Consider the following 25,113-nt stretch of genomic DNA (forward strand, 5'->3'; position numbering starts at 1 on the left):
TTCTACCAAGAGGTTGTGAGTTCAAATCCCAAGTGAGGAGATGTTGAATATTAACTGCTGTATAAATGAACATTCACAATGTGATCATGTACATTGAAAACATTCTATGTTAGAAGTAACTAATTCCACATATATTTTTTAGGTAAGATGCCCAAAATATAGAGTTGAACGAACATATGAGACAATTTGCGAAAACACATTAAGTTAACACTTTAAGTTAGTTTTTTACAATCACTCTGGAACTAATTTCGAAACCTTGATGTCCTTTTTCAAAACTCTAGACACAAAACTCACAACCAATGATCAAAATGCAAATTTCTCAAAACTCTTAACACTTTTTCCAATTGCTTGGATACAATACACATAAAGTTCAAAATGACACATCTTAAAACATCAAAGTATTACCATTTTAAAATGCAATTCACACATTACATCTGAAATGACTGTCTATTCATTTCATTATAATGATCTAACTATCAATTGATACAACTGCTCAAAATGATAAGTAACTGTTGCGTTACTCTTAATGCATAGTTTTACGGAAACTGACTAACAATATTCCATGTTTAGATCATGAAAGTTTCAGGATAACGAGATCCATTGACACCAATTACCGTGGAACATGAACCAATTGGACTACACTATCTATGGATGTAATGTTTCATCATCATTCTTTATCAGACACTGTTTCTATGGTTCCATGTACCACTTTTCCAGACCATGTTTTCAGGTTTGACATTACTGTACACTCACAGGCCACTTTATTAGGTACACCTATCTAGTACTGGGTAGGACCCCCTTTTAACTCCACAACAGCCTGAATTATTCACGGTGTTGTACGTTAAGAGATGCCCTTCTGCACACCACTGTTTTTATCAGATGTTATTTGACCATTTGTGGCCTTTCTGTTAGCTTGAATGAGTCTGGACATTCTCCTCTGACCTCTCTCATTAACAAGGTGTTTTTGCCCGCAGAACTGCCGCTCACTGAATGTGTTTTGTTTATCGCACCATTCTCTATAAACTCTAGAGACTGTAGTGCGTAAAAATCCCAGGAAGGCAGCTGTTTCTGAGATTCTGGAATCACCATGTGTGGCATCAACAATCATACCACGGTCAAAGTTGCTTAGATTACTCATCTTGCCCGTTCTAATGTTTGGTCAAACAACATCTAAAGCTCCCTACTCTATATACTCTATATACAGTGCCTTGCGAAAGTACTCGGCCCCCTTGAACTTTGCGACCTTTTGCCACATTTCAGGCTTCAAACATAAAGATATAAAACTGTATTTTTTTGTGAAGAATCAACAACAAGTGGGACACAATCATGAAGTGGAACGACATTTATTGGATATTTCAAACTTTTTTAACAAATCAAAAACTGAAAAATTGGGCGTGCAAAATTATTCAGCACCCTTAAGTTAATACTTTGTAGCGCCACCTTTTGCTGCGATTACAGCTGTAAGTCGCTTGGGGTATGTCTCTATCAGTTTTGGACATCGAGAGACTGAATTTTTTTCCCATTCCTCCTTGCAAAACAGCTCGAGCTCAGTGAGGTTGGATGGAGAGCATTTGTGAACAGCAGTTTTCAGTTCTTTCCACAGATTCTCGATTGGATTCAGGTCTGGACTTTGACTTGGCCATTCTAACACCTGGATATGTTTATTTTTGAACCATTCCATTGTAGATTTTGCTTTATGTTTTGGATCATTGTCTTGTTGGAAGACAAATCTCCGTCCCAGTCTCAGGTCTTTTGCAGACTCCATCAGGTTTTCTTCCAGAATGGTCCTGTATTTGGCTCCATCCATCTTCCCATCAATTTTAACCATCTTACCTGTCCCTGCTGAAGAAAAGCAGGCCCAAACCATGATTCTGCCACCACCATGTTTGACAGTGGGGATGGTGTGTTCAGGGTGATGAGCTGTGTTGCTTTTACGCCAAAAATAACGTTTTGCATTGTTGCCAAAAAGTTCAATTTTGGTTTCATCTGACCAGAGCACCTTCTTCCACATGTTTGGTGTGTCTCCCAGGTGGCTTGTGGCAAACTTTAAACAACACTTTTTATGGATATCTTTAAGAAATGGCTTTCTTCTTGCCACTCTTCCATAAGGGCCAGATTTGTGCAATATACGACTGATTGTTGTCCTATGGACAGAGTCTCCCACCTCAGCTGTAGATCTCTGCAGTTCATCCAGAGTGATCATGGGCCTCTTGGCTGCATCTCTGATCAGTCTTCTCCTTGTATGAGCTGAACGTTTCGAGGGACGGCCAGGTCTTGGTAGATTTGCAGTGGTCTGATACTCCTTCCATTTCAATATTATCGCTTTCACAGTGCTCCTTGGGATGTTTAAAGCTTGGGAAATATTTTTGTATCCAAATCCGGCTTTAAACTTCTTCACAACAGTATCTCGGACCTGCCTGGTGTGTTCCTTGTTCTTCATGATGCTCTCTGCGCTTTTAACGGACCTCTGAGACTATCACAGTGCAGGTGCATTTATACGGAGACTTGATTACACACAGGTGGATTGTATTTATCATCATTAGTCATTTAGGTCAACATTGGATCATTCAGAGATCCTCACTGAACTTCTGGAGAGAGTTTGCTGCACTGAAAGTAAAGGGGCTGAATAATTTTGCACGCCCAATTTTTCAGTTTTTGATTTGTTAAAAAAGTTTGAAATATCCAATAAATGTCGTTCCACTTCATGATTGTGTCCCACTTGTTGTTGATTCTTCACAAAAAAATACAGTTTTATATCTTTATGTTTGAAGCCTGAAATGTGGCAAAAGGTCGCAAAGTTCAAGGGGGGTGAATACTTTCTCAAGGCACTGTATTGAGGTGCAGGCAGCCACATGATTCACTGTTCGAATGTAACCTTCCTTGATGAGCTAAATCAGGTCTGTAGAGCTTATGGCATGACCTATGTCATTGTGTGGGATAATGTCAGGTTCTACCATGCTCAAATAGTGCAAGTATGGTTTCAAGCCCATCCACAATTTACCACCCTGTACTTACCCCCATACTCTCCTTTGGAGGTGGAAGAGTATATAATAGGTGCCCTCAGGAACAAGCCACCCTTCTCCAGGCCATGGATGACGCATGCAGTGACATCACGGCAGACCAGTGTCAGGCCTGGATTCACCCTGCCCGAAGATTCTTCCCAAGATGTTTGGCTAATAAAAACATCCATTGTGATATGGATGAGAACCTGTGGCCAAATCTACAAGACAGGGTTGATGGAAATATAGAAGTACAGTAATCAATCGTTTGTTTTGCTTTTTACAGTAAGCCAGGTGAGGAACACTGCAGTTGACCTTTTGACCTGCAGTTGACCTGCAGTTGACTGTTTTTTCTTTTTTTGTTGCTAATTATTTTTGCGTTGATTCAAAGAAAACAATGTTGTGATTTTATTGTATTTCATCAATAAATGTCATATTTTGTTCAAGGATTCCACTGTGTCTTTAGTATTCTCTCTGCTAGTTATTTTACAGTGATGTATTTACGTGTAGTAGCATAACGAAACATGTATCACATATTTTGTACTACAATATTTAATGATTGTACGAACAACTACACAGCGAAACTATCGGTATCTTGTGTGTGGGTGATCTAAATTAATGTTCTTATGGCATTTCATGATAAATAAGTTACTTGAATCAATGATTCTGCAAGTGCAAGGTTTCTTTAAAGATATGAATGCACAATGCAATGTTTTGAACATTGGGCAGCCTGTGTTACAAATGATGACCGTTTTGAGTTTTGTGTCTAGAGTTTTGAAAAATGACCACAAGTTTCTGAAATTAGTGCCAAAGTGATTGTTAAAAACTGTAACGTTTAAGAATGTTTGCTTATGTTTTCTCATGTTGGAGATAACTAAAAAGGGCCAGTTCAGGTAACACTGACCGAGTAATTTTTTTTTAAAGGCTGTAGAACCAGTTACTTAATAATATGAAATTGAAACAACTAGATTTTCTTTACAGTGTATTAGAGCAGGAGGTCAAGTTGGTCAACCATGGCGGACCATGACGAATCGTGCTTTTGGAAATGCCCTGTATGTGTGTGTGTGTGTGTGTGTGTGTGTGTGTGTGTGTGTGTGTGTGTGTGTGTGTGTGTGTGTGTGTGTGTGTGTGTGTGTGTGTGTGTGTGTGTGTGTGTGTGTGTGTGTGTGTGTGTGTGTGTACATTTAGCCCTATTATTATGGACTCCCTTCTGCCTCCTGGTGGTTGTGGAACTCCAGTCCTCCAGCCTTGTCTTACTGCCTGAGGAGGAAATTGATTTCTATTTATAATGAGCTGCTTGCTGCTGCAGTAAACCAAGCTTTACTGGCAAGCTGTAAGGCCCACTCTCCAAACCAGGGCAACATGATTCTGCAGCACACTGCAATGGGTCGTGTTCATTACTGGGTCGTGTTCATTACTACACACAAAACATTTTGCAACGGAAAGGGAAAACAAGTGTTTCTTATTGGGCAAATTAAGGTAGGTCCCTCCACATTTCCTTCCATTTGGTTCCTAGTGAATATGACTCTGTTCTAAACACACATCTCATCCATCCACAGAAGCTAGTCTATGGCCGAGTCTGAAATGGCACCCTATTCCCTGTATAGCAGTGCACTAATTTCAGCCAGCGCCACAGTGGCCATAGGGCCCTGCCCAAAAGTAGTGCACTATATAGGGAATAGTATGCCATTTATGTGTGATTAGATAGTGATAGTTTCGGGCAGAACGCTTTTCCTCATAGCTGCACCTCTCTGAGTAGTTGTTTCAAAACATATCAATAAGGAGCTCACTGTTGGTTTCTCCCACAGAGCTTTAGTCTATGTTCCTCCTCTCTCCTCTCTTTAAAAGATGTCAGCTCGCTGAGCTCAAAGTAAGCTACTGAGTTTAACGGTACAGTGAGACCTCTCCCCCAACCCCTCTCCCTGTGTTAGGGAGACATCCGTAGAACTCACCTCACAGTTTGTCTGCTTTGATGCTATTTGCAGCGTGTCTCTCTGTCTGTCTGTCTCTCTGTGCTACTGTATATGTTGCGACTGGAGCTGTAACCCAGTTACACTGAGTCTGTCTCTGAATCTAATCTGCATGGCATTAGAGTCTCGTGATAGGAAGATAGGATCCAGAGGACTCGCCTGGTTGGCCCTCTCTGACAGCTAGGCCATCTACCCTGACCCTGTGCCATCCCCTTGCCATCATGGCACTCCCAACATCAGCAGGCCAGCCCACATATGGGCCTGCATTGGGAGCTGCAGTGTGTGTGTGTGTGTGTGTGTGTGTGTGTGTGTGTGTGTGTGTGTGTGTGTGTGTGTGTGTGTGTGTGTGTGTGTAGAGTCAGTATGAATGTGGGTGTGTTAAGTGTGTGTGAGAAAAATACGTGTGAGTGTGAGTGTGTGTGTGTGTGTGTGTGTGTGAGTGAGTGTGTAGAGTTGTGTGAGTGTGCATAGAGTCAGTGTAAAAATGGAATAGAAGAGTTAATAGGGGCTCCTGAGTGGCGCAGCGGTCTAAGACACTACATCTCAGTGCTAGAGGCATCACTCAGATACCCTGGTTTGAATCCAGGTTGTATCACAACCGGCCGTGATTGGGAGTCCCATAGGGCGGCACACAATTGGCTCAGAGTCGTCCAGGTTTGGCCGGTGTAGACCATCATTGTAAATAAGGATTTGTTCTTAACTGACTTGCCGAGTTAAATAAAGGTTACACGTAGGAGGATAGGATATTGGCCATTTGGTTTACAACCTCGCATGGAGGGATTTTCCCAGCCCGCATGGATCATTTCGTTCTTAATAAGCTTAAACTTGTCATTAGATTTTGATATTGTTGGTTCTCTCTCATTATTAGTCCCCTGCTACCTACCTTAAGTTTTTAGGCTTTGATCACTCTTTTGATAAGAATTTTCCTGTAATGCAGAATATTTCAAACTTGTAGTGTATTAAAGGTTTAAAAAGGCTTCTAAAGTTTGTCATTTCCACTTAAAAAAGCACTGCTTTGGTAGAATTCTCCACTCTGTCTGGCCTACATTTCTCTATTGCGTTCTGTATATGAGATATTTATTCAAATAGAATTTAGCAAATAGGAATAGGCAAATTACTTGGAAGGTCAATTGTTTGCTGCCCTGCTGTACGCTGTGAGACTCGTTATTTACTGTGAGCCGCAAGTCAAATTCAAATAGACTAAACCATCGTCTGTCACATCCCGATATGGTCACCATCGACGATGGCTCAGATTCAGATCAACTTTATTTTCCCAGAAGGGGGAAATTCATTTGGCTGTCAATCATCGTAGACAGACAACGCTATCGTAATATAGCCCAACCCTATTATTCACTACCCAAAGTACACATCCGTGATAAATATCAATAAACAAAAAACGGGAGAATTCATGTAAAAAAGGCCAGTGCAGTAATACCGTGGGCTCTGGACAATTTTAACTAGAGCTCTGGTAAAAAGTAGTGCATATGCAGGGAACTGGGTGCTTTTTAAGATGCAGACAGTCTGGAGTTTCTGGTAGCGGCCGAACTGAGGCGGTGGTGGGAGATTCCCTGGTACTCTTGAGTCCAATATGTGATATATATAATGACATGTCTAATCCTCAGCATGGCCTCTCATGCGTGGCTAAGTAGCAGTCAGAGGCCAGGCGGGCGGGAAAGCATGAGGATGTAGTGGAGGGTGTGTGTGTTTCCGTATATGTGTGCGTGCGTGTGGATCTTTCAGTCAGCACAGCAATTGCTCATTAGCTGCCATTTAGATACATCCCCACCCACCCAATCCTTCCCTCACATAACAATACGACCATCCCACAGTTGCTGGGCACAGTGAAAGCTATACGTCTGTAGAGTGACTTCATAGCCACTCTACAGAATATAGACATAACATAAGGTGTACTGAAGCCTACATTTATATTACATAGAGTCGACTTTTAGTATGACACTATAGTTTGTTCCCCTATGAGGTTGAATCAAGAAGGCTGACGTTTTACATATTCCTAACCAATTGTGTTTTTTTGTTAATTTCTTTGCGTTGTTTGTAACTTATTTTTTTACTTATTTGGTACATAATGTTGCTACGACCGTCTCTTATGACCGAAACTAACTTCTAGACATCAGGACTGAGATTACTCACCATGGACTGGCAGAATCCTTTTTTCTTTTAACGAGTGACGAGCCCAATGCGGAAAATATACTGCTTTCTCGGGAACAGGCCAAGATACCCGTGATTTGCGTGGAGAAAAGGTGGAGAAAATGGGGTCAGAAGGTGGGCTGTCTTCTGAGAATTTGTAGGTGATCGAACAAACCCCCACTTCCTTCCATTCTGCTAGCAAGCGTGCAATCTTGAGAAAATAAAATCGATGACTTACGTGGAAGATTGAACTACCAACGGGAAATTCAAAACTGTAATATCTTATGCTTCACGGAGTCGTGGCTGAATGACAACATTATCAGCATACAGCTGGCTGGATAGACTCTGTATTGGCAGGATAGAACAGCGGCGTCTGGTAAGACAAGGGGCAGTGGACTATGTATTTTTGTAAATAACATCTGGTGCACGATATCTAAGGAAGTCTCAAGATTTTGCTTGAGTATTTCATGATATGCTGTAGACCACACATGATAAACTGAAGACCACACTATCTACATAGAGAGCTTTCATCTGTATTTTTTGTAGCTGTCTAAATACCACCACAGACTGATGCTGGCACTAAGGCCACAATGAATGAGCTGTATTCTGCCATGAGCAAACAGGAAAACACTCACGCAGATGCGGCGCTCCAAGTAGCTGGGGACGCATACAAAGCTCTCCCTTGCCCTCCATATGGCAAATCTGACCATAATTCTATCCCCGTGATTACTGCTTACAAGCAAAAACTAAAGCAGGAAGCACCAGTGACTCGGTCAATAAGAAAGTGGTCAGATGAAGCAGATGCCAAGCTACAGGACTGTTTTGCTGGCACAGACGGGAATACTGTATGTTCTGGTATTCCTCTGATGATATTGAGGAGTACACCACATCAGTCACTGGCGTCCCCACAGTGACCGTACCTACACACCCCAACCAAAAGCCATGGATTAGAGGCACATCCGAGAGCTGCCCAGTGACACGAGCCAACCAGATGAGCTAAACTACTTCCATGCTCGCTTCGAGGAAAATAACACTGAAACATGCATGAGAGCACCATCTGTTCCGGAAGACTGTGTGATCACGCTGTCCACAGCCGATGTGAGTAAGACCTTTAAACAGGTCAACATTCACAAGGCCGCAGGGCCAGATGGATTGCCAGGACGTGTACTGCAAGCATGCGCTGATCAACTGGCAAGTGTCTACACTGACATTTTCAACCTCTCCCTGTCTGATTCTGTAATACCAATATGTTAGAAGCAGACCACCATAGTCCCTGTGCCCAAGAACACTACGGTAACCTACCTAAATGACTACTGACCCGTAGCAATCACGCCTGTAGCAATGAAATGTTTTGAAAGGCTGGTCATGGCTCACATCAACACCATTATCCCAGAAACCCTAGACACAATCCAGTTTGCATACTACCCTAACAGATCCACAGATGACGCAATCTCTATTGCACTCCACACTGCCCTTTCCCACCTGGACAAAAGGAACCCCTATGTGAGAATGCTATTCATTGACTACAGCTCAGCGTTCAACACCATAGTGTCGTCAAAGCAAATCAATAAGCTTAGGACCCTGGGACTAAACACCTCCCTCTACAACTGGATCCTTGACTTCCTGACGGCCCGCCACCAGGTGGTAAGGGTAGGTAACAACACATCCTCAACACAGGTGCCCCTCAGGGGTGCGTGCTCAGTCCTCTCCTGTACTCCCTGTTCACTCATGACTTCACGGCCAGGCACAACTCCAACACCATCATTAAGTTTGCCGATGATACAACAGTGGTAGGCCTGATCACTGACAACGACGAGACAGCCTATAGGGAGGAGGTCAGAGACCTGGCCGTGTGGTGCCAGAACAACAACCTCTCCCTCAAGGCGATCAAGACAAAGGAGATGATTGTGGACTACAGGAAAAAGAGGACCGAGCACGCCCCCATTCTCATCGACGGGGCTGCAGTGGGGCAGGTTGAGAGCTTCAAGTTCCTTGGTGTCCACATCACCAACAAACTAACATGGTCCAAGCACACCAAGACAGTCGTGAAGAGGGCACGACAAAACCTATTCCCCCTCAGGAGACTGAAAAGATTTGGCATGGGTCCTCAGATCCTCAAAAGGTTCTACAGCTGCACCATTGGCAGTGGTTGCATCACTGCCTGGTATGGAAACTTCTCGGCCTCCGACCGCAAGGCACTACAGAGGGTAGTGCGTATGGCCCAGTACCTCACTGGGGCCAAGCTTCCTGCCATCCAGGACCTCTACACCAGAGGAAAGCGCTAAAAATGGTCAATGACTCCAGCCACCCTAGTCATAGACTGTCCTCTTTGCTACCACATGGCAAGCGGTACTGGAGCGCCAAGTCTAGGTCCAAGAGGCTTCTAAACAGCTTCTACCTCCAAGCCATAAGACTCCTGAACATCTGATCAAATGGCTACCCAGACTATTTGCATTGCCCCCCCCCCCTTACACCACTGTTACTCTCTTTTGTTATCATCTTTATTTATTTATTTATTTATTTATTTTACCTTTATTTAACCAGGTAGGCAAGTTGAGAACAAGTTCTCATTTACAATTGCGACCTGGCCAAGATAAAGCAAAGCAGTTCGACAGATACAACAACACAGAGTTACACATGGAGTAAAACAAACATACAGTCAATAATAAAGTATAAACAAGTCTATATACAATGTGAGCAAATGAGGTGAGAAGGGAGGTAAAGGCAAAAAAAGGCCTTGGTGGCAAGGTAAATACAATATAGCAAGTAAAACACTGGAATGGTGGTTTTGCAATGGAAGAATGTGCAAAGTAGAAATAAAAATAATGGGGTGCAAAGGAGCAAAATAAATAAATAAATTAAATACAGTTGGGAAAGAGGTAGTTGATAGGGCTAAATTATATGTGGGCTATGTACAGGTGCAGTAATCTGTGAGCTGCTCTGACAGTTGGTGCTTAAAGCTAGTGAGGGAGATAAGAGTTTCCAGTTTCAGAGATTTTTGTAGTTCGTTCCAGTCATTGGCAGCAGAGAACTGGAAAGAGAGGCGGCCAAAGAAAGAATTGGTTTTGGGGGTGACTAGAGAGATATACCTGCTGGAGCGTGTGCTACAGGTGGGAGATGCTATGGTGACCAGCGAGCTGAGATAAGGGGGGACTTTACCTAGCAGGGTCTTGTAGATGACATGGAGCCAGTGGGTTTGGCGACGAGTATGAAGCGAGGGCCAGCCAACGAGAGCGTACAGGTCGCAATGGTGGGTAGTGTATGGGGCTTTGGTGACAAAACGGATTGCACTGTGATAGACTGCATCCAGTTTGTTGAGTAGGGTATTGGAGGCTATTTTGTAAATTACATCGCCAAAGTCGAGGATTGGTAGGATGGTCAGTTTTACAAGGGTATGTTTGGCAGCATGAGTGAAGGATGCTTTGTTGCGAAATAGGAAGCCAATTCTAGATTTAACTTTGGATTGGAGATGTTTGATATGGGTCTGGAAGGAGAGTTTACAGTCTAACCAGACACCTAAGTATTTGTAGTTGTCCACATATTCTAAGTCAGAGCCGTCCAGAGTAGTGATGTTGGACAGGCGGGTAGGTGCAGGTAGTGATCGGTTGAAGAGCATGCATTTAGTTTTACTTGTATTTAAGAGCAGTTGGAGGCCACGGAAGGAGAGTTGTATGGCATTGAAGCTTGCCTGGAGGGTTGTTAACACAGTGTCCAAAGAAGGGCCGGAAGTATACAGAATGGTGTCGTCTGCGTAGAGGTGGATCAGAGACTCACCAACAGCAAGAGCGACCTCATTGATGTATACAGAGAAGAGAGTCGGTCCAAGAATTGAACCCTGTGGCACCCCCATAGAGACTGCCAGAGGTCCGGACAACAGACCCTCAGATTTGACACACTGAACTCTATCAGAGAAGTAGTTGGTGAACCAGGCGAGGCAATCATTTGAGAAACCAAGGCTGTTGAGTCTGCCGATGAGGATGTGGTGATTGACAGAGTCGAAAGCCTTGGCCAGATCAATGAATACGGCTGCACAGTAATGTTTCTTATCGATGGCGGTTAAGATATCGTTTAGGACCTTGAGCGTGGCTGAGGTGCACCCATGACCAGCTCTGAAACCAGATTGCATAGCAGAGAAGGTATGGTGAGATTCAAAATGGTCGGTAATCTGTTTGTTGACTTGGCTTTCGAAGACCTTAGAAAGGCATGGTAGGATAGATATAGGTCTGTAGCAGTTTGGGTCAAGAGTGTCCCCCCCTTTGAAGAGGGGGATGACCGCAGCTGCTTTCCAATCTTTGGGAATCTCAGACGACACGAAAGAGAGGTTGAACAGGCTAGTAATAGGGGTGGCAACAATTTCGGCAGATAATTTTAGAAAGAAAGGGTCCAGATTGTCTAGCCCGGCTGATTTGTAGGGGTCCAGATTTTGCAGCTCTTTCAGAACATCAGCTGAATGGATTTGGGAGAAGGAGAAATGGGGAAGGCTTGGGCGAGTTGCTGTTGGGGGTGCAGTGCTGTTGACAGGGGTAGGAGTAGCCAGGTGGAAAGCATGGCCAGCAGTAGAAAAATGCTTATTGAAATTTTCAATTATGGTGGATTTATCAGTGGTGACAGTGTTTCCTATCTTCAGTGCAGTGGGCAGCTGGGAGGAGGTGTTCTTATTCTCCATGGACTTTACAGTGTCCCAGAACTTTTTTGAGTTAGTGTTGCAAGAAGCAAATTTCTGCTTGAAAAAGCTAGCCTTGGCTTTTCTAACTGCCTGTGTATAATGGTTTCTAGCTTCCCTGAACAGCTGCATATCACGGGGGCTGTTCGATGCTAATGCAGAACGCCATAGGACGTTTTTGTGTTGATTAAGGGCAGTCAGGTCTGGGGAGAACCAAGGGCTATATCTGTTCCTGGTTCTAAATTTCTTGAATGGGGCATGTTTATTTAAGATGGTTAGGAAGGCATTTTTAAAAAATATCCAGGCATCCTCTACTGACGGGATGAGGTCAATATCCTTCCAGGATACCCCGGCCAGGTCGATTAGAAAGGCCTGCTCGCTGAAGTGTTTCAGGGAGCGTTTTACAGTGATGAGAGGAGGTCGTTTGACCGCTGACCCATTACGGATGCAGGCAATGAGGCAGTGATCGCTGAGATCTTGGTTGAAGACAGCAGAGGTGTATTTAGAGGGGAAGTTGGTTAGGATGATATCTATGAGGGTGCCCGTGTTTAAGGCTTTGGGGAGGTACCTGGTAGGTTCATTGATAATTTGTGTGAGATTGAGGGCATCAAGTTTAGATTGTAGGATGGCTGGGGTGTTAAGCATGTTCCAGTTTAGGTCGCCTAGCAGCACGAGCTCTGAAGATAGATGGGGGGCAATCAGTTCACATATGGTGTCCAGAGCACAGCTGGGGGCAGAGGGTGGTCTATAGCAGGCGGCAACAGTGAGAGACTTGTTTTTAGAAAGGTGGATTTTTAAAAGTAGAAGTTCAAATTGTTTGGGTACAGACCTGGATAGTAGGACAGAACTCTGCAGGCTATCTTTGCAGTAAATTGCAACACCGCCCCCTTTGGCAGTTCTATCTTGTCTGAAAATGTTGTAGTTTGGAATTAAAATGTCTGAATTTTTGGTGGTCTTCCTAAGCCAGGATTCAGACACAGCTAGAACATCCGGGTTGGCAGAGTGTGCTAAAGCAGTGAAAAGAACAAACTTAGGGAGGAGGCTTCTAATGTTAACATGCATGAAACCAAGGCTATTACGGTTACAGAAGTCGTCAAAAGAGAGCGCCTGGGGAATAGGAGTGGAGCTAGGCACTGCAGGGCCTGGATTCACCTCTACATCGCCAGAGGAACATAGGAGGAGTAGAATAAGGGTGCGACTGAAAGCAATAAGAATTGGTCGTCTAGAACGTCTGGAACAGAGAGTAAATGGAGGTTTCTGGGGGCGATAAAATAGCATCAAGGTATAATGTACAGACAAAGGTAAGGTAGGATGTGAATACAGTGGAGGTAAACCTAGGTATTGAGTGATGAAGAGAGAGATATTGTCTCTAGAAACATCATTGAAACCAGGAGATGTCATTGCATATGTGGGTGGTGGAACTAATAGGTTGGATAAGGTATAGTGAGCAGGACTAGAGGCTCTACAGTGAAATAAGCCAATAAACACTAACCAGAACAGCAATGGACAAGACATATTGACATTAAGGAGAGGCATGCTTAGTCGAGTGATCAAAAGGGTCCAGTGAGTGGAGAGGTTGGTTTAGGGTCACGGCGATTTAGACAGCTAGCCAAGCCAACCGGTAGCAAGCTAGCATAGGATGGAGTCTGTTGTTAGCCACCTCATGCGTTCGGTCAGTAGATTAGTGGGGTTCCGTGTGGTAGAGGGGATTAATCCAAATCACACAACAACAAAAATAAGAACAATAGATATAGTTATAGAGGCCCGAGAAGAAAACATAATAATTCAAATAAATAAATTGTCCGATTGTCTATTCAGATAGCAGCCGGAAAGACAGCTAACGGTTAGCGGGCCGCAGATGGGCGTTCCGGTAACGTCGCGACAGAGGAGCCAGCCGGATCTCCTTCAGGTAGATAACGTCGGCAGTCCGGTTGTGAAGGCCCGGTGGGGCTCCGCGTAGGCAGTGAAACGGGTCCGGATAGGTGACTGCAGCCCAGGAGTGAATGATGGAACTCAGGCGTGATTGACGGAGCTGGCTAGCACCGGAACAATCGATGTTTGCTCCGGAATCGACGAAAGCCGACTGTCACACGGATAGCAGCTAGCTAGCTGTGAGATCCGGGTATGAACGTCCAGAGAGCAGTTGAAATCCAGGGACATGGAGAGAAAAAAAATGGTCCGGTATGTTCCGTTTCCCGAGCCGCGCTGCGCCGTACAAAACTGGCGATAGATTTTCGATAGATTTTCGAACTAAAGGACAGCCGATGACCACAAACCGTGGTTAGCTTCTGATTAGCTTCTGGGCTAGCTCCTGGCTAGCTTCTGGCTAGTTTCTGGCCAGCCTCCTGGAGTTTCTGGCTAGCTTCCTGAAGGATTGCAGATCTGAGGTAAATAATACTTTTTTATAAATATAAATTGGTGAGGCTGGTTGCAGGAGAGTGTTTAGAAGATGAGTTGATGGAAAATAAAAATAAAATGTATGTGAAAAAAAGTTGTAAATATATATATATACAGGACACGACAAGACGAGGACAAAAGACGTCTGAACTGCTATGCGATCTTGGAGACAATGTGTGTCTCATCTATGCATAGTCACTTTAATAACTCTACCTACATGTACATATTACTTCAACTAACCGGTGCCCCCGCACATTGACTCTGTACCGGTACCCCCCTGTATATAGTCTCGCTATTGTTATTTTACTGCTGCTCTTTAATTACTTGTTACTTGTATTTCTTACTCTTGCTCATATTCTTTTTATACTGCATTGTTGGTTAGGGGTTCATAAGTAAGCATTTCACCTGTTGTATTTGGCACATGTGACATTTGATTTGATTTAATCATCATTCTACCATATGAACATAAGATAAGGTGTAATGTAGCCTACATACCTACACCGAGTGTACAAAACATTAAGAACACCTTCCTAATATTTAGTTGCAGTTGACACAAACCGGTGTACCTGGCACCTACTACCATACCCCATTCAAAGGTACTATGATCTTTTGTCTTGCCCATTCACCCTCTGACTGTTACACATACACAATCCATGTCTCAATTGTCTCAAGGCTTAAAAATCCTTCTTTAACCTGTCTCCTCCCCTTCATTTACACTGATTAAAGTCAATTTAACAGGTGACATCAATAAGGGATCATAGCTTTCACCTGGAATCTTCATGGGAATAGCAGTGTTCCTAATGTTTTGTACACACAGTGTATATGCTAAATACATTCCATAGAGTCAACTTGAACCATAGTTAACTCCAGGGCCATTCCTCAGATCAGATCCCCTGTTACATTTCATCTGTCTTTTAATTCATTTTTGTATGGGTGGCCCCAAGCGGGAAATTAACTAACAACCCCGGCGTTGCAAGCGCCATGCTTTACCAACTGAGACATACAAGACAACATTTTTGCCTTATACTCATACTGATATGAGCATCGCAATTCCCTCACTAAGAAGATGCACTTTCGTCCTCCTAACAACCTGTAGTTTAACACCAACCAAGATTACACAATAGTGTAGCACAGACTGTATTGTCCCTGATGACCTACTTTCCTCCGCCTATGCACCACTGTGCAAACAAATACCCTGGGGTCACCCTCCTGGAGGTCACATTGGCAAGCATTACACCACACTTCTCCTCTCAAGTAGTACATCTTGGTATCTTACAGTATAACGTCGTCGCATAACTGCAGTATAAACCCCACACATCTTTTAAAGCAGTAGTTGTGTTGAGTTTGACAAAACTGGACAGCTTCAACTAGCCTTCTATCACTCTCACACCATCCTACTTTCTCTCTCTTTTTGTCTGTCTGTCTGTCTGTCTGTCTGTCTGTCTGTCTGTCTGTCTGTCTGTCTGTCTGTCTGTCTGTCTGCCTGCCTGTCTGTCTGTCTGCCTGCCTGCCTGCCTGCCTGCCTGCCTGCCTGCCTGCCTGCCTGCCTGCCTGTCTGTCTGTCTGTCTGTCTGTCTGTCTGTCTGTCTGTCTGTCTGTCTCTCTCTCTGTCTGTCTGTCTGTTTCTCTCTCTCCCCCTCTCTCTCTCTCAGACATAACATTACGTGAACATCCAGCAGTCCGCTCTCTCTGCAGTCAGACATACGATCTCTTCATGAATCATTAAACACTCCAGCTAAATTCTGCTCATGTACAAATCCAAATGTCTGTTGTCTCGCCAGTGGACTTTGCACACACTCTCATACTCTCTCTCAGCTGTAGAAGCACTGCTTTGAACACTACATCACCCATAATTCATCAGCCTACACAGACACACTGTCAGACTAACATGCACAGGGAGCATAGAGAGCGGTGGTGCAGAGATGGGGATTTCTAAAAATAAAAAGCTGAATGAAATTCCAGTGCACTGCAAGAACAATGTGACATGACAAAGTACGAATGAAAAGAGCATGGAGATGATTCTCTCTGTAGCCAAAGCTTGGACTCATAGTCTCTGTGGTTACACAATAACAATCTTCAAAGAGGATATACACACACATTGACACATCCAAAGCAAGATATTACATGTATTATACATAAATAACGTATGACCATTGACCAGCAAAAAAACGCCCATATATTCCTTTTAAACATGTCCTGACAACCGCTAGTCCTACAACCAGACATAGCCATTACATCTGAGCAGGGTACAGCATAACAACCTGAAAACAAACTGAGGGTATCTTATATCCTACAGCACCTCCATAGAGACTTCAATGACACCATAAGTCATCTGCACCATGAATGATGTTACTGTCAGAGTACACAGCAGCAACCCAAGCAGTGATTCACAGTAGCAGCTGAAAACAGCAAAGCACAGAATTCTCTAGGCTCTGGGGTGAAGTGTCCCCTAGGAACAGATCTAGGATCAGCTTCCCCTCCCCCAATCCTAACCTTAACCATTAGTGGTCAGCATCTAGGGGCAACTTCCCCCTATAGAGCACAATAGAAGTTAAAGGTATTGCAATGGGATTCAAAGGTCATGGGGTTAATTAGGGGAGTCAGGAGTAATGTTGACATATGAATGTACTCACCAGGTCATGGTTGGTGGAGTTGGAGTCATCCTGAGGGAAGGGGATATACACAGCTAAGGCCATACAGTTGGCAAATATAGCAATTAATATAAAGATATCAAATGGCCTGGAAGAGAAGGTTAAGGGAAAAACATCAAAGCAGTGGATCACATAAATATATTCACAGTGCCAACATGTGACTAGTTCAAATTATAGTCAACAAACACAGATAGTTCTAGTCAAAGATATGGAAATTACAGGAGTAAAAAAAGTCAGAACAACATTCAAAATGCAACTTTGCAATTCAGCACTAAATAACATGAGATAATGTGCCTTGTTATCACAGTGTTCTGATGACTGTGTCTTCTGGAGCAGCAGAGTCCCAGCAGAGGCTGACACACACACAGCTGTGTCTTGTCACTGAGTCACCCTCTGTTATTACAAGCCCCACCAGTATTTTCGGATTTAGGACGTGGTGACTTTCACTGTGCCTTGGGAGGCAGCAAAAAATGACTTTGTTTAAAAAAAAAAATCACCTCCAGTTGACTATTCTCTAGCAAGAACCGCTGAAAAAACACAAAGTGTAGAATGATTCACACCTCAGTGGCTATAGCAGTCAAATAATGTGTTTTTGCATTCCCTGCTGCAGTATGCTACCTACGCTCGAACAAACTGATTCAAAGTAAACGTTGACTTGCTGTTTCACTTTCATATTCTGTGTTGGGTAGTGAGTCACAGGCTGCAGTGAGATTAACATGAAGCAGTGTCTCTCGTCTAGTTGTACTGGAGTCTGAGGGGTAATGGAGACGGGATACAGTCTCTCCACATGGCTAAGTTAAAGCTAGGCAGCTACAGTTAGGCATGGGCTAGGTGCAACTCAGAGTTAGCCAACTGTACTGTTCAGAAGTAAATCAGGAATTGGTGCATGGGTGGAAGTTCTCGTGACGGCCCTGAATCGACCCTAACTGAGCTCATGACGATTCTTCTCATGTACTCACATACACATCACACACAACGCAACACACTCTAAAGAACACGGCCTAGATTACTGACATCCAGACATACACCCCCCCCCACACACACACACACAAACACACACACACACACACACACTGTGGTCTGTTGTAAAGGATACTTCCACTCCACCAGGCTGATGCAGGCTCTTCGTATGGGGTTGTTAAGTTTGAGGCAGAACAGGGCCCTGGCAGGCCTGGTGTTGGCGTTGCTGCCCTGTTTCTTGCTTTTGGCGTACTGCGCCCGCTTCTTTTGTGCCAACGCGCCCACCGGGACGTTCGGCACCGGGACCGGGGCAGCCGTGGGGGCAGCTACCGGAGCTGCGACCGGTGGGGCGACTGGGGTTGTAGCCGGGGCTGTAGCCAGGGCCACAGGGGCGGGCCCGTTGGCGCTCATAGTGTGGGCGTGGCTCTGTGGGGCGTGTCCAGCAGCATGGATCTGCCAGGGGATTGGGCGGGGCTAGACGTGGTGCACAGAGCTGTCTGACCAATGGGCTGGCAAGTCACCAGGGGGAGGGACTCTGGTGCTGCTGGCATAATTTGCCTCTGAGAAAGATAGAAAGGGACAAAGAGTGGTTACCAATCCATACTTTTACATAAAATTGATGATCATGATCATCACTAGCTAACACCATTAGTAGCAGGTTACTGTGGTGACTTTGTGAATAATGTTAAAAGGTAAACAACATGCACTAACAGTGGAGTTTCTGATTCAGCATCACAGACAGAAACGATTGAATCCTCACAATCTGACATTCGGTACCACAAGACAGTGGACAGCAGCCATCTCAGTTGAAGCTGCAGCAATGTTGATGACCACTGGGAGAATCACTTGAAGATAAATAGGCTACAGGAAGGCCTCCACAGGAATCAGTCTACCCAACAAGGAGCATGAATGGTAAACTATAATGATTGATAGACTGTTTCAGCCATAATTGATTTCAAACGTTTAACTTCACTATTGTTAATAATAGGTCATAAATTGGCAAAAGATGAAAATAGCCTTCTCCAGTGATCCCTTGCCATTCAACAGCTACCCCATCCAGAACCACTCCTTCATAACAACCAACAAGCCTCATGCCACTGATCTCAGGGAAGCCATTGACAAACCCAAAACCTAACTCTTATTGAAATTATTGCTACTGTGTTAGATGCGAAATAGGTTAGGCACTAATGATGTATTACATAGCCGTAGGATTTTGTAAGTCTTCCTCATATAATTTATCTTCATCCAATCGCTTGGCAGCTTTAGTCAGTGTCCTCTGTTGGAGGACATGCATGTGTCAATGTCAGTTATGAAATGTTGTCACCTTCACCACCATGCAGGGGGTAATGAGATGAGCTCACTCCTTCAGCCCAGCTACACAGTCGCACAGAGCTATCTTAAGAGGTTGTGAGTGTAATAACACAATAAAAATAAATTAATAGTATTATTAACACTGTAATAACACAGTAATGACTAAATAATTATGTCTGACAAGACCAATAATCAAATCTACCTTATTAAAGGGTAGCAAGCATGAGTAGTTTTTACTCACCAACGTAACAACACAGAGTGGTCAAAGACTTAGTAACTTAGTTGTAGTCACGATCTGGTTACCTATTCCTACAAACAATTATTACATATTTATGAACACATTTCTGGATATCTTCTAAACTACCCACAATGCACTATTTCTCCATGTAATATGGAAAATATACTCTGTGCTACCGAGTTCATATGCTAGCTCGTTAGCTAGTTCGAGCTGGCTAACGCTAGCATCCTCATGCTCGTCACGGACTTTGTGGCTGTGTTATCTAGTTGGAACCCGTTAGCACGGCAGGCACTGGTTGGTGCCTTCTTGATGTGGAATTAAAACTAAAGAGAAAATCATACCTGCTTTCTCTAATTGTGTAGTACCTCGTCTGTTCTTCTTTTTGTTTTGCAATTGTTTTTATTATGTTCTCTATGAAGTAGGCTACAGGAGTTGTGCAACTTTTGCCACCTTGGTTTAATGCTAGCGCACTAGCTGACTGACATCTGGAATCTATCTATTTTGGATTTTTAGCGCTATATTGGATTTCCCTCACCACATCCCCTTCCCTTTGGTAGCTAACTCAGCCTGCACCCTTTTCAAAGTTTTACCATCGGCTGGGCCCCAGCCATCAATCTGTAAGTGTCTGCTCTCTCTGCTTTTGATCTGCGGTTATATTTTAGTTGTGTTGTGTTAGTTGTGTTCTAGCTGGTCTCCAGTTGTTGGGCTCTGGCTTGCCGACCATAACCGTGGCGGTTGGGTTAGGATGACTAGGCTAATACTTAGTTGGCTAAACAGCTAACATTAGCTGGCTGGCTGGCTGGCTAGCTTGCTGACTAAGATAACGGCATATGGCTAACATTCTTTAAAACATTATTTAATAGATGGTTGACGTTATTTGGCGTTGATAGCAACTGGCTGACTCATGCCATGCTAACATAACATTAGCAGGCTGGTAGGGATAACGTTAGCAGGCTAGTTGGCAAGAAACCTTGCAAGTTCATTTGTAACAATACATACATAAAGTATTTGCTTGTAAGTTGGCTGAAAATGTAACTGAAACCAGTAGTTATGAGTGCAAACGATTTGGTTGAATTTGAAGTTATACATTTGAAGTTATTTCTGTTGGAAATTACATTATAGGGAATAGGCTGGCTTGCCGGGTCCTCCATATTACGCCACACCCCGTTAAAACATTTTCCGACATGACTTCAGCGTTTTATATAATAACTCGAAAAATAGAAAAAGCGTGGTGTAACTTTGCATTGGGACTTTCGATGTGTATACTAATGCAAATCCATATGTTACATGTGGCTACGTTTATTCTACCTACCCTTTAATAATCTTATTACACATGGTAAGAGTTGTTAATCATTCAATTCACAGTGTCAGCAAAATTACAGGGCATAGCTAATGCTGGATATCTGTTGAGTCTCATGATTGGAAAATAAGAAGAGAACCATCTCCCTCTCAAAATAGGTAAAGTGCATCAATTAGATTTTTGGACAATAAAGAGTTGAGTGAAAAAGAGTGGTTTAAAACCAAAACGCACAGGCAAAGCTAATACAACTATAATGCATCTATAAAAATTGACACAATGTTGCATTATGAGGATACAAAGTTAAAGCAGTCTATCAAAGAATGTAAGCCAGGCACAAGACTAGGATATGTGTCTGGATGATGGACTGGACCATGTCATCACAACAAAGAGGGGACACAGCCATATTTGTAAACAACCCAAAATGATTTTTAACTGAAAAATGCGGCCATACATATTAAAATATCACCACAGATGACATGCTGCCCGAGCCAAAAACACAGGGATAAGCTGCGTGAATTCAAAGCTGTCACTCTAATGCATCACTTGGTCAAATCAGTTGTGTAAGTCCTTGAACTGCGAGTGCTAGGCCCCGCAGAGAAAACAAGAAGAAGCTGAAAAAGGTCATATTGCCTGAATATTCCCGAGAGCTTATAAAATCTCTTAAATTCCGTGGATAATAAGGATAGAGCGTTACAATCATCTTTGTCATTGAAAATAAACACATTAATGCAGAAAGCACCAAACGTTAGATTACACGATTAGAAAAAAGGGTTCCACAGGGGTTCTGCAGCTATCCCCATAGGATAACCCTTTTTGGTTCCAGGTAGAACTCTTTTGGGTTCCATGTAGAACCCTCTGTGGAAATGGTTCTACATAGAACCCAAAAGGGTTCTACCTGAAACCAAAAGGGGTTATGCAAAGGTTTATCCTCTGGGGACAGCTGATTAACCCTTTTTGGTTCTAAATAGCAAAAAAAAATCTAAGAGTGTAGTGTTGTCATTCATCCTTACTGTTTTCATTTGCTATCCATATGGAACTGTATCCTATGCAGAAGAATAGGCTTCATCAATATTATTTTTTATAAATGTCCAAGTAACATTGATATAAATCGATTCGTGACACTTGAACAATACCCTTCACCAAACGTGTCCGTATTTCTCCTTGAACACACTGAGGTAGGCGTAGGCCTATTTCGTAAAATCCCTAAATAAAACGGTGTAAAATGACAGCCCGGCTCTAGGCGCTCAGTGTAGAAATGGAGCAATGCATTGCCGTCAGATAGTCCTCGCGATGCTCAGAAGAAACAGCTGGCGTTATTGCTAAGTTACAATGGGTTAAAAAGCTCACTAACGGTCGCTCGGGTCTAGGGACACGGTCTGGGGTATTTTGCCCGGCGTTTGATTCCGCGCAAAGAATTCTGTGAAAGGATACTAACGTAGTCACCGAACTTCGGTCCAAACGACAAGCATGTATCTTGTTCAGTAGGTTATTGATATTGTCATGATAAATGTGAAATAGTCTACGCAAAGCTATTCTGAGATATGCTCAACAAAATAGCAGGAAATATGAAGGGCAAACTTGGCAATAAGGTTTTTAAAAAATTAAATGGACACTGTCAATTAGTTATATTGTTCTGGTATAGAAATAATGAAAACAAACGACATTACAAAAACCCTTTAAAACCCGGTGTAGCTAAGCTAACATGCTAATTTCAGACCCTATTCCATGCCACAACAAAAAAACGTACCTTTTCTGAAGACGTATTATTCGGCAGATACCTCCGTGTTATCCACTCTGTACAAGGAAATTCCAGTGCTTTTGCGGCCGAAAAAACGCAAGTCCAGTCTCAAACGGCGAATTAAAATTCATTAGCTTCAGGGCAGGAGGGACACATGCATTAATTAAGCCCTTCCATGTTGACTGTGGAAAGCAGGAGACAGGAGAGTGTGCGCGCGAGAGAACAGAGCATCCTAGTCCGCTGCGCAGCGCTGCCTGCCAGTTTATCGTCACAGCGTCAGTGAACAGTGAAATGAGCACATCAGAATCAGAGCACTCTTCCTTCTGGCTCTGTGTCCCTCCTGTTCGTGCACAAGCTTCTCTTCATTTACATGCCACGGAAAAAGTCATCATCAAAAGAGACATCATGAGTATATAGCCTAGGTCTAATTATGTCTAGTCTGGCATACTTTTAATAGATTTTCATTTAGAACCTTTAGAACCAAAACTATAATCAATCATCTCAATTTGGGAGGCAAATATTAAGACACCCAAACATTGCCAAACCACTGGCACAGTGACACTAGGAGTCCTCTGATTTCATTGCCTTGATTACCTTAAACTGAAGGTCCATGTTGATCAATCTTTGTATTATCAGTCAAACCCCTCAAATTCATTTTATGAATTAAAAATTATAAATTCCAGTTGACATGGTCCAAGTGGCATGTCATATTGGAGAGAGGCTCAAGCAGCATAGTCCAGCCATACTGTGCATGGCCCGCAAATGTTATCCCCTATTCGCCTCAGACGGATAGCCTAGAATTTAAGTGACCTTTAGTGTATGTTATTCAAACTAAAACTGTCTCAGCAGCCAGTAGAGAAAGTGAAGTTGAAAAGTATTGGAAGTAAAAGTGGACTCAATGGGGACGCACACAGCAGTGGCGAAGCAACCCATGCCATAACCCCTTTTTGGTTTGGACTTGGAATTCACTCAACTCTCCTTGGAAATGTTGGGAAATGCCTATTGTCAGACACAGTAGACAGAACAATTGAGCTGTTGGAACGGAAGCCTATTCTACAACTCATCTTATTTACTAGGGAGGCGATACATGTGACACTAAAGACATTTACAGCCACCAAAATCTAAATCACTTCCACAAGAATTTGAATGAATGCCCACAGGCAGGCCAGAATGGTTGTGTGTGGTAATAACAGCTCCAGTGAGCATCGATTCTATGCAACACAAGGCTCCTAATTTTGTATTACCTTTATTTAACTAGGCAAGTCAGTTAAGAACAAACGAACAAACAACAGATTTTTACCTTGTCAGCTCAGGGATACTAGTCCAACGCTCTAACCACTAGGCTACCCTGCCGCCCTTATCATGTAACACAGGGTCAAGCAGCAGTAGCCTAGCCTGTATTCAGATATAAATCTATTATGCCACATTGTACATGTAAACATCAAGGAAACAGACCTGCTTTCTCTCCATGCATATAAAAAGGACTAATTGGCCAGCTATCTCTATGCCTGCCCTACATCAGCATGACTGTTGAGGTGATGAAAGTAGTTTATCTTTCCATACACACTAAATGGAGTTTCTTGGTAGCCTGTAAGGCATTACTGTAAGAGTTTACTTTAGTGCTATGCCTATAGCACAGCCTGCTGCCTACATGATATCAGTGTTGTTTCACGCCTTTACAGTATAAGGCTTATAACACCTTTATGAATACTATAAGTGTTACAGTGTTACACAAGCATCAAATTCAATAGCTGATTACAAGCAAATCAGATAATCATGCTGTAATGACTATGACAAATGGTCCCTAACTAGCAAGGTGTTGTCTTAACATTGATTGCCATTGCCTCCTATGCCCCCTGAAGAAGGGCTCACACCCGAAACGTTCGTGCAGCAATAAAAATATCCTCATTTAAGTTTATTCACAGGAGTCCTGTCCTATTTCTGTTCTTTGCATTATATACAAGGATACAGCACCCAATCTAAGTTTATGGAGGAGCATGTTATTTATCCTTTCCCTAGCTAGTAGGGTCAGGAGTGTTCCCTAGTCACGTGGTCAGGTAAAACTCAGCTCTATTTATTTACTAAATAATCATGATTTACACACTGTAACAACTCTTTCCAACCATCGTTTTCACATCCCCTTCCAAATTAGGCCATGGTCCAAATCCCCTCGATGGTTAATTGCATAGCGTTGCACTGTAGCCTACATGAACATATTCCTACTCCCACAGCTTGTGTATAATATCGTGACGAGGCAGTAAGGCAATACCGTCCTGCTTGATCTGCTTTCACACTCATGGCTTCTCTCCCATTACAGCTGTTCTGTTCTAGTCCTATCAGGATCATCCACCTTCTGTTCTGGAATATTCCTCTGTAGCACTGGCCTCTTTCCACTTAATGCAGTTTCTAGAATATGCCCTTGTTGGTCAGAATTGACATTGGCTATAGAATACAGCTATACTGCCAATGCTACTGTAGGATGTTCCAACTATTGAACTGTTTCTGGAATATTCTGAAACAGTGTAGGACAGTATAGTGTAGGGCAGTATAGCTGTAACATTTCTCTGAAGTGCAGAGTATTCCTTCATAATACACAATAATAAACGATATACTCTACCCTAATCTATGCACCACACTATTGATTAGGGAATTCTTGAAACACCCCCATGATTACCAGTGATGTTCACAATTTCACACATTTCCCCATACAGTGGTATTCCAATAAGAGGCAGAATTGCCAG

General features: G+C 43.1%; 1 protein-coding gene across 1 annotated transcript in view; it reads right to left on the bottom strand.

The window, feature by feature from the left end:
• The window catches only part of LOC100135991 (calcium channel, voltage-dependent, L type, alpha 1D subunit, a), a gene marked incomplete at its 5' end in the record, with an annotated part of 126,826 nt that extends 104,212 nt beyond the window's left edge, over positions 1–22,614 (bottom strand). The window contains 3 exon segments of the mRNA NM_001124328.1: positions 16,808–16,913; positions 17,922–18,345; positions 22,382–22,614. Of these exon segments, the coding sequence (NP_001117800.1) occupies positions 16,808–16,913; positions 17,922–18,196 (381 nt within the window).
• Between the last annotated feature and the right edge of the window lie 2,499 nt (positions 22,615–25,113).

This window comes from Oncorhynchus mykiss, chromosome 7 (genome assembly GCF_057628025.1).
Source record: "Oncorhynchus mykiss isolate SJ-2025 chromosome 7, ASM5762802v1, whole genome shotgun sequence".
NCBI lineage: Eukaryota > Metazoa > Chordata > Actinopteri > Salmoniformes > Salmonidae > Oncorhynchus > Oncorhynchus mykiss.